The 11,352-nt window shown below is 36.9% G+C and overlaps 1 protein-coding gene across 1 annotated transcript in view; it reads right to left on the bottom strand.

The window, feature by feature from the left end:
• The window catches only part of LOC106513233 (tetratricopeptide repeat protein 27), a gene marked incomplete at its 5' end in the record, with an annotated part of 90,006 nt that overhangs the window by 46,067 nt on the left and 32,587 nt on the right, over window positions 1–11,352 (bottom strand). The window contains 2 exon segments of the mRNA XM_014001989.1: window positions 3,120–3,233; window positions 11,060–11,126. Of these exon segments, the coding sequence (XP_013857443.1) occupies window positions 3,120–3,233; window positions 11,060–11,126 (181 nt within the window).

Raw genomic sequence — 11,352 nt, 5'->3', positions numbered from 1 at the left:
AATAAATACAGCCCACCACCACCATGGTTAAAAAAAAATCCTAGGGGAAACCCTGTTAGATATCTACCGGTTCCATCTCTTGACCACCTTGACATTTGTGCAACCCATTTAACAGGTAACTGTGGAAAATGACCACACAAAATGTAACCCCTATAAAATGATGCACTTTTAGTGGTTATTTTTTAGATTTGCCATCTCTTTACAAACTGAGTAATTTCTAAACTGAACACTGGTCCGCAGGTGCACGCAATTAGGTCCAAACTGGACCATTCCTTCTGAATATTAAATTTTCCTTATGTCAGTGAATGTATATTAGGGCAGATTGAGTAGCAGCAACTTTATGCTGTGCATGTTTTATCCAGAGAATATGCTGCAATCAGCCTCTGAGTATTGACAGGGTTACAGGGTCATTAGGTGCTAAATGGCTGATAAAAGGGAAGATCCATGGAGACGATGAGCAAACAGAGAACACAACTCTCTTAGGCTCCAGCTGTCCCRTGCAGAAAAAATTGAAAAATGTTTTTTTCAACTTGCCGTATTGATTCAGATCAGCAAATCAGAAACAGTAGCAATAAAGCTCAAAAGGAATTTGATTTTATTCAGCTGAAATGATACRAACTCTAGTTGGAAAGGATAATACCTTGACTTTCATGTCTATTACAATATTAGTTCAGTAGCAGGTGGTGTGTTGGTCTTACAGGTAGTTTTAATTCAACATAAATATCACACAATTATTTATGTTGTGATTCATTACTTAAAATCATTCAAGGAATTCTACCAGATCAGATAAAGACAGCCGGCGCAGAAACCAAAAATGGACGTGTCATGTAACATTATGACTTTATTCTTGTAATGTTTTCACTTTATTCTCGTAATTAAAAAAAATTGTGTGGCCTGAATACTCTGTCATAATTTGTATTTGTGAGAAAAATGTAAAAAAATAAATAAATAAATGAAAACTGAGTTGTAACTGCTTTTTTGCTAACATGACAAACAGGCCCACAAACACAGACCCTTTAGCATTCGGCAGCAGGCGACAATAGACAGGAGAAATAAACTAATACCTGTTTTGCAATAGAGGGTTACCATGTTTTCTACAGAGTTGCAAGGAAAAGCTATCTGATATGCCAGCACACAAAGATCCCCTGTGATTTTTTTAAATTTATTTTTTTTTTTTACTGAAACACTGGTGCTGCTACAAGGAAGCAGAATCTAATTAGCAAATAATTAGCAGCTCTGACACTGAACTTGTTATTTTGGYCATTAAAGCTCTGAAATTCAAAGCTGAAAAAGATAATCACCTATGAGCTGCTTAAATTTGCAAGCTAATGCAGTCATACATATAAAATTAAATAATACTGAGAAGGAAACATTAAATTCAGAAATGGTGTTAATAATAAAACATTTCATCACGTAGCTGAAACAAGGAAATGTAGAAAAAGTTTAAATATAAAGGAAAGAGTAAGATTTATTCATTCAGCAACTCTGAAACTTTTATGGGGAAACTGCACCAACTATATAAAATACATCTAAGAAAATACCATTTACTGTTTTCAGCTCTGATCAGAAGCACCAAGCCTCGGGCTGTAAAGGTTAAAAAAAAAAAAACAGGACAAAGAATGTGTTTTATTTCTTGGAGTCAGAACACAGTGACTGTCGTCTTCAGCCGGTCTAATAAATCCTTCAGCAGCTTTTTCATAATCTCATCCTGCTGTCTCTGCTTGCTATTTCAGGGATGTTATTGATCAACATCGAAAATAACATTTAGAGCTGTGGGGGATTAATGGTTTTGTTTGTGTGCTGGCTTGTTCTGAAAGAAACAAGGTTACTCAATTACTCACTGGAGCTGAGTGGAGCTTTGCAGCTCCTCTGACTTCGACAATGGCCTCAGTTTCTACATTCTGTGCAGCAAAAGCTAAAACATCCACAGATGTGCTGAAAAGGCTTATCATCAAATCTGATCTAGAAGACCATGTAATATACAACCCCAACTCAGACCAAGTTGGAACCTTGTGTAAAATGTTCATTAAAACAGAATGCAAAGGTTTGTAGATTTCACAAGCCGAATAATTTATTCACAATAGAAGACAGTAAACATAAAAAAATGCATAAAGTAAGAAACTGTAACACTTTGCGAGTAAATAAAAGTTACGGTAGCTTTTAATGGGATAACAGTGGCAGATTAGTTCAGCACTTGGATGTTTTTACGATGAAGCCATGATGTAATGGATCCAATTTGTTGTTTAAAATTATCTTGCTGAAATATGCAGGGCCAAAAAGATCATGTCTGGATGGGAGCATATGTTGTTCTAAAACCTTTTTGCATTGATCGTGCWTTTCCAGATGTGTAGGGTGCCCATCCAGGGGCACTAATGCACCCCCACACTATCAGAGAGGCAGACCTTTGAACTGTACACTGAAAATAGTCTGGATGATCTCATTACTTTGTAGTATGAAGAACACAGGGTTCATGGTTTCCAAAAATTTCATCTGACCACAGATCAGTTTTTCACTTTGCCTTGGTTCATTTTAAATGAACTTTGGCTCAGAGAAGATGGCAGCATGTCTGCAAGGTGTTCACATATAGCTTCCTCTTTGCATTATAGATGTTCATACCAGAATCAGACCAGTTCTTAAGGCAGCGCTGATCAACCATTCGCTTCAAATTTTAACTTTAAAGCTGCAGTAGGTAACTTTAATAAAAATGTACACACTTGTGTATGCACCGCTTACGCCCTACCCCCCGCACAGCGCGTACCCTCGCTCAAGCTCAATAAGACCACCAGTGTGCTGCAGTTGTTCTGATGGTGGAGAAACAACTTAACGTTACAGGAAAACTACCAATTTCTGAGAGTTCTGAACGTGCCATGGCAATTTACGTGCCGTCATCGGTGGCTCCCGCCGTGGGGGAGGACCTGTAGAGGGAGGGGTGAAGCGCAGCAGAGAGCAAGGGGGAGGGGCCTGTAAGGTGTGCTTTTTTTAATTTTTAGAGTAAGTCTACGGTTTTGTCACAACTCCCTACTGCAGCTCTAACATGTCAAGTTGTAAAGATTGCCTGTAAATTACAAACAATTTAGTTTTGGCAAATAAACATTTCCACAAATTCTGTATCTCCTCACCTGGGTTTGCATCATGGCTCTCTCCACGCACCGAGATCTTCCCTTTTCCAGTTTGGTCCTGAGGCAAAGCGCTGTGACCTCCACGGCCCAGAACTTTGGCTGAGACAGAATACACTGAAGAAAAGAAGCACAAAAAAGGCATTATTTTAATCAGACCTTGTAGGAAGAATGGGCTTTCTGGTGGAATTTAGTGAGTCAGAGAAGGTCAATGAATTATTTATGACTTTTTAAAAAAGGTCTGATATTTCTTCCAAACCTACAATATTATCAAAGTCATTATCAAAGAAAGCAATTACATTTAATCAGAACTAAAAGGATGAAACAGRATCTGTTTTCCGCTTGTCAAATTGACCACAATAAAAACTAACATGCAAGAAGTGGAAGAACAAACATCTAAAAAAATAAAAACAGGAATAAATTTACTCTAAAAACAGTAATACGCAACTGGAACTCATCTCAAATACATTCAGAATTTAGTTTCTGAAAAAGAAAGTGAGAAATGTGTGGCAGATTTAGAGATTTGATAAAAATCACTTTGTAGAGCAGACTGAGCTCCAAGGAGGAACTTCGCACAAATAGGCGGAGCTTTGTACCAACAAGCATTTAGGCAGCTCTGCATGGCAGGAGATTCAAGGATTTCTCAAACATGCACGAATGAGTCAAAGCAACACTCTGGGTTTGATTTTGATGAGAGGATTACATTATAATAGGATATAAAGCTAAAAGAAAGTCTGTTTTGCATAATATGCCCTCTTTAGGATGGTACAATCAGATGAACTCCATGTGTTGTACAGTATGACCTTTGAGTCACTCCGAGATATACAAACCATAATGTTTCTAAGAATCTCAACAACTTTAGATGATTACTTCAGGATTAATGCAATAAAACTCATCAGGGTTTTGTTTGTTTATAACATTTGCTGGTCAGTAGTTCAGAATATTWCAGCACAGCTCATTTGTTTATGATCTTAGCCCCAACATTTGCTTTAAAGCACTCCACTGCTCAATTTCCTCTCCCAAAACGACTCTCCTTTTGTTGACTGCCGTCACAGCTTTTAGTCATGTTTCTTTTCAGATTAGAGAAAAATTGTACCTTTTTATTTCTGACCTGGAACCTCTGATTCTGTTGTTCTTYCTCTGACTCTGGTTACATCYGGGGAATATTTTACCAACTCAATATCCATTGTGTGCCAAGACTGTCTGAAGTGTACTCATCAATGTTCGAATGTAAACAAACAAATAGTAATTATTGGCAACAAAACACGATTCTGCCGATTTCACTCATTACAAAACATGCAGGAGACCCGGTTAGCGAAAGATGCTCAAAAACATTGTATAACTGTTATTATTGCTTTGAATAAGAATCCTTCAAAAGCAAATGTGATATTCGTATACTATAAAAAAAAAATATCAGATGCAAAAAGACACAGTGGTTGTACTGTTAATGGTTTAATCAAAACAGAAGACACAGGACTTAATTTTCTTTTCCTTCTCTGTTCTTGCACTGAAGAAACACTGATGTCTGTTGTGCGCTGTAGTGAGAAATCAACAAGCAAGCTTCACTGAGAACAMCTAATTATTAGAAGCTATTACAGCCTCAGAGTCTTTATCTGTGTGCTGTGGTGATAATCTGGTGTATAATAGCTYGGTGGTTCGGCTTCAGATGAGCTGATTAAAGGATTTAAGGAAACAGGATGTGGGGTTAGAAACATCCTGCAGACTTAACCACATGAGGACATTACTGACGCTGTTAATCCGACACCAGGTTCTGCCCCGTTTTTAATCAGAACATGTTCCACAACGACGGGTTTCTTCACACAGTGTGTATTGATGATAATGGGAATGCACCATGAAAGTGATCCATGGTCGGTGGTGAGACGAACAAGCCCTGATGTTGTTTGTGGATGCTTAGCGGGTCCTGCCGGAGTCATTAGCATTAACAGTAAATTGTCCTAATTATGCAGTTATTCCTGTAGCAACATAAATCACTGAGCGATTACAATCAAACAATAAGACACGATAAACATTTGTCACACAAACGAGYACACAGAGGTTCTCCAGTACACTCAGAAGTCTTTAACGGTGCCTGAAACTTAAATCTCACTTAGCATTTTAATCACTATTTACTGCAGCATCTGACAGAGCTCAGTGAACTGTGAAACATTAAAACATTTACAGATCATGAATGAAGCTTCACTCATTCAGTTTATTCAATAAAAAGTAATGCATAATATCAGTTACTGTATATTAGCTGCGCTAAATCAATTCTGTATTTTAAATAAATTTAAACACATCATCAAATCTTTTAAATGCATACATGTCAGGTTGTACGGATTGTCCATAAATTACACAGATCCACACCTCATTCTTGCAGGTAAACCTACAGAGAAAATCTTATGGATTTTTTTTCAAAAACTTTGCTTCAAATTTATTTAAGTCTCACAGTCAGCARGCTGTAAGGAAATGCATTCGCCACCTCCATGTTCTCCCTCCCTGCTCTTCTGCTGCTGCAGTCGTTATGTCTGTCCAAAAGTCCCCACCCACACCRATGGATTGTGTGTTGGGCTGAGCATAAAATTTTTATATCGATATTATTATCATGTATATAAAAATATATTATATCGATTTTCTTTCTTTTAAAATTGACCTCCACTTAATTGCCATGCACTAGGCTAGATGATGCCCWGTCCTAATTGTGTGCGAGTACTACAGGTTTTTTGTGAAAATCAAAGATTTCGGAAGGTCACGATACAGATAAACRTCCGAAGAGGTTGACGTGTAAATTTAGGGGAAAAAAAGCTTTTTAATAATGTCATGTGTTTGTACATTAAAGCTCAAAATCCTGTCATTATAAGAAGTGTAAATATAAAGTGTAGTAAAGACTAGAGAAAACGTATCACCTTCATTTTCCCCACTCATCTACTACAAAATGTTCCCTGCAGGCTGAGGTGGACCAAAAATTCTGATGAGCATAATTTCTGGRATAATTAGTCTATGTTAATTATTCTGATCTGCTGTTGTTGCCGAACACACAGCTGTCTTTACAACAGGTATAATCAATCAATCTGGTCTGTTTTTGTTCACAAGTTGATTGAATTGGTCCGTAAGAACCACTGTTGTCAACATGTTTCTGTAACTGATGGTATCAGTGAATAWCCACTGATGTAACATTTGTGTGTAAAGTCAGGGTTAGGGTCAGAAAGTCATTCAAATGCCATKAGTTTTAGCAACACACCTGCCAAGACATACTGACTGTCAAGTATCAGTAAGAAATAATCCACAGACTCCATTTTTAATAATGCGACACTTCGATTTWTCTCTAAAGTAATAGAGCTTAAAATCTTGCCATCCTCAGGGATGTTCTCTCAAAAAAAAAAACCACATAAATAAATAAAATAAATAAATAAACAAACAAATAAATAAATAAATAAATAAATAAACAAACACATAAATAAATAAATAAATAAATAAATAAATAAAAACAATCCACTTGAATCTTGAAGTGTTTTAGCAGCTTCTACACACTAGTGAAAGAAACAGATAATCTCCCAATGGATCTAAACCTGCATTTAAGGTCTCTGCATTTTTATATCAAGTKGTATTTTTGGACCAGCCCAATAAGTTGCAAATGCAAAAAGAAACAATGATATCATGAATAATGTCAGGCCAAAACAAGACTAGGTAAGCTTTTTTTTTTTTTTCAAATCCATGACAGACCATGAACTATACAACACAATCCCAACACAATGTGAGTGGAATGAGAAATTGTAAACCCCAGACTCTTTAGGTTGTCACGAAACCTATCCTGGATGACTTAAGTAACAGGTTAGGCTTTAGATGACCTTTGGGAGTGGAAGAGGGATGGCATTTCAGTGTGTTAGATCAGTGGTTCCCAACCTATTTTCCCCAAAGCTCCCCTTTCTGACTTGCTGAACAAGCTGAACCCCCAATCCCCTGCTACTGTCCATCTCTACCAAAGACACGTTCAACCTTTATCTCTTTATCAAGATAATAAAAGTTTAAAGTGAATAGTTACAAACTATCACAAACAGAAGAGTAAATGCAGAGATGGCTAAAAAGGATGAGTGGTTCAAGTTAATTGCAATCTTTGCTTCAACTAGAATCTAATGAAAACTGCAGGAAAGATAGTTAACCAATGTGTATTATTAGCTACTTACACAGTGCCAGCAAAGTACCAACAAAAGGTACAAAACAATGAAGAAATTTGAAACCTGCTGTGTATATACAGTATTTGTTGTGGGGCAGAAGAATTAAGACTGCAGTGTGTTTGTTGTAGCTCTCAGGAACAAATGCAGAATCATTTTTTTTACTTGTATAGAATATATAAACAAACTAACTACTGTCTTCTCAATGTTTATCTCATTAGTGGCACTTGGGGAGAGTAGTATTTTTTGAAGTGGGACTCAAACTGTGCAACTGTAAGACCAACGAAGTTGAAATTCATATTATGAATGGTACAACTTCAGTGTTTCAAGAAGCTTGATGGTTTTGTGTGCGTCTGTCTGTGGATTGCTAAAAATCAATGTTTCCTTCAGAATGGGCGTACAGCTTCACGTAAATTCTGATTTATGACAAATCTGGGCTGTACAGCGGGATCAGACAGACCAATCTGTGAGGAGTCATTGCTGCAGAGCTGAGGGGGATATTTGTAAAATGATACTGAAGTGAGACCTGAACACATTTTGGATCCTTAATTTTTTTTTGTTTTGAGTCTCATCAGTTGCCTGAACTTTCTGCCCTCCTCCCTATTTATGGACTTAAATACAATCTATGCTGCTTCTGTACAACCTCAAAACAGACAGTTTGAGTTAGAAAATGCAGAAAATCTTGTAACGTTTGCTGCTATGGAATGCATTTTCTGTACAGAAAATGCTAATGATTATCAAATGGAATGAATTTAATGAGCCAAAACAAAAAAATATCTTGGTTTCTAATGTCAGATTATAGTTTGGGTTTTCTCTGCAGACAGATTACCAGTATTTCTTTGCATTCAGGAATGCGCTTTGTAAAAATAACTCAGGTTATTACTGTCACATCCAGCCCAACTGCAGATGGTCTTCCACAAAATTGGAAGCAAGATAAGTGTATTGATGATAAAGGCCAGACATGTGACAACCATCTAACCAGCCTGCAGATTCCTGGATCTACATGTAGGCTGGGAAGATGCCTGCTCACAGAGCCAGCAGCTACAAMAGCAGCTTCTCCTTCCAGCAACAAGTAAAAACTGATTTCAAATTAAGCTTTATCGTCATCATACCCCCAGTGTGGATCTATTTTATATGCCCATCTAAGGACTGTATCACTCAGCAAGAGCTAAAAATTGTCGGCCGATTTTCAAAGACTGAGAGAGCCCACATGTGAGAATAAAAAATCATGGATATACCAGGTTTGGTCCTATAGTGTGTGGTGTACAGCCACACAGCAAGAGACAACACACCACACACAGAAAGATATTTCATTCATGAACATTCAGGTATCAGTCTGAAATCAGGCAAGAGTTCTTGAAATCTCATGAGAATTCAGATGACAGATGAAAAATCTTATGTTACCTCCAGAGAGACATGATTTCAGATTTTTAAAAAATTGAGATGAGGAAGAAACAATGTTGATCATTTCTGGACTATTTTTACCAAAGAWAAAATAATTCAAGAAGACTTCGACGTCCAGCGGACTTTCTGGTGAGTCATGAATTTGTGTTTTTATGTCCTCTGTATTTTGGATTCCCCTCCGTGTTTACATWATCTCKCTTTYTGATTGGCTACATGTCTCATTCAACAGGTTGCAAGCTCGTTTGTTCTTCACCACACACGCTGTGATATCGGGCCAAAAACATCAAACATTGAATATCTCCGATTTGAGGTCATAGCGGTCCCAACATCCTTCTGAGTTGACTAGATCACTCTTAACTCCCCATACACAGCAGGAATATCTGCTAAGATTATCTTTAGAGCTATCACAATAATCTGGACATCATTACGATTGTCAGAAGGGCAAAATCAAGCCAGAATTTGGCATAATTATTGTGCTGTGTGACGCAGGCCTAAGACAATCATAAACGATTGTGACTGGTCATTGGGCAGACTTGTGAATTAAACTGAAGCAAAATTGTATCATGACAGACTTTGTGATAAAGAAACATTGTATTGTCATCGAAACAAATAGACATAATGCATTGTGATAAATCTGGTGATTTATATCTCTAAAATACAGCATATTTTATTTTATTTGTTGTGAACAAATGAACATACAAATTAAGGTAATGTGGGATTAAGCMGTTAAAGGTGAAATTCGTTAGTCATTACCATACACTACCTTCAACCTATTTAATTACAGAAGGTGTGTTTAGCAAAGAGTATGGGAGAAACTTGGGGGTTGATGAATAAACTACTGCCTCAGTGAATACAAATAAAATTCCACAGAGCCACAACAACAGAGAATACCTTTCCACCAGAATAACACTTCTATTTCTCAGCGCTTTGGTCAGGAACGATCAATGTTAGATTCTTTTAGTTCCCTTAACCTTGAGACTACGTTGGTGAAATCAACTGAAACACATTTTTGAATCAAGCCGTCCACCCATGGCTGAACCGTAATAGGTAGAAACGGCCTTCCCTGTGACTTATAGCGTTTTATATTAATAGAAAAAAAAATTAGTGGCAATGACTTTAAAACGATAAAGGCACAAAAACATACTGGTGTTCCAAGTGTCTCCACACACTGTTAACACAAAGGAACTTCTAGTGTATCTGGGGGCTTCATAGCTGKTTAAAAGGGCTCAACAGTGGAGAATCAATATCTAATCAGAGAAAGGCAAGCTCAATATGCTGAAGAAATGGGAAGCAGTTCAGTGCTCCGCTGCCTGACAACAAACGCAACACAGGATTCAACAGTATGAAGAAAACTGGTTTAGACACCCCTCATGAATAGCAATTTAACCTGGATAAGAGCCAACCGGGCTAACTTGACTGTTCTGTCCTACAGCTTTGTACAGCAGGAAAAAGAGATGGTGTGAACTGTTTTAGGATTAAAGCTTACAAAGACATAATCACTTTTTCTGTTTTAAACCTTAGATTTAGAGGGTCTAACTTTTAAAAAATGCGACTATCAAACATGTAGGCTCGCTAAATGTCACGCATGCCTTTGTCATTTTATGAATGTCTGTTTAACTAAAATGTCCTATTTTTTAAGATATGATTGTCTAGGAAGTCTTTAAAAGGAAAAGGTCCTGGAAATACTGAAGAAGGAGGAAGACTGGAGACTACTGGGGTTGGCTCATCGACTGCTGTTTCTCTGTTTGCTGGTCTTGAACTCCAAACTTATTCACTCCTTTTTGTATTAGCTGGGTTTGAGAGTCACTGACAGTCCTGTTTTTGGTTTTGGTCTTAGGTCCAAATTTGACAGTCAATCAAATGGCAGGTTTGAAGTTTTCTCTTTCTTTCATTTGCCTTAGCTCCCAATTCTTTTTGGTTTTGTTTCAGATCATTGGTTTTCTTGAATCGTCTGGACTCCGTATGATGTGTCCTTTGAGCCATTCTTTGACAGACCATAACACTGAGTATTTTATGTATATAACTAAGGGGGGCACTAAAAAAGCAATGAAACTTTTTATTACACAGTTATTCTTGTTTCTTTCACAGTACTACTAATTTAGGAAATATTTTTGTCAATTTTATTTATTTTTTGTTCGAAATTTTAGTCATATGGTGTATTTCTGACATTGATTTGGTGATAAAAAAATACACCTTTCAATTTTAAAATTGAATTTGTAAATAAAATCTGAACCTGAGGTCTCGTTTTAAAAGCTAATAGGAACTCACAGATTTTTTTAATTTTTACTAGATAAATAGTTGTGCAGAGTTATTACCAACATTTGTACAAAAGGCAAGAAAAGTTCAAATGTATCAAAGACAAGAACTTACAGATGTGAAGGCCAATAATTCCTCTTCTGTTAGTTTGTGAACTGGGTTGTTCTTCTGAAAGTCAGTGCTGTAAAACAAAAACCTCAATCAGTACACACTTAATACAAAGTAAGCACAACCAAAGCAAGTCAAAATGTATTTTTGTAGGACAATTACAAAACAACCTTTGTTGACCAAGATGCTAAACAAAGTTTAAGGTACGGAATCTCATCTATTATTAATGCAATAATGATCAACTCAAATACAATTAAATATCACACACACACACACACACACACACACACACACACACA

The sequence above is a fragment of the Austrofundulus limnaeus genome, unplaced genomic scaffold (assembly GCF_001266775.1).
Source record: "Austrofundulus limnaeus strain Quisiro unplaced genomic scaffold, Austrofundulus_limnaeus-1.0 Scaffold0, whole genome shotgun sequence".
Taxonomy (NCBI): Eukaryota; Metazoa; Chordata; class Actinopteri; order Cyprinodontiformes; family Rivulidae; genus Austrofundulus; species Austrofundulus limnaeus.
This window is presented reverse-complemented; position numbering and strand designations above follow the sequence as displayed.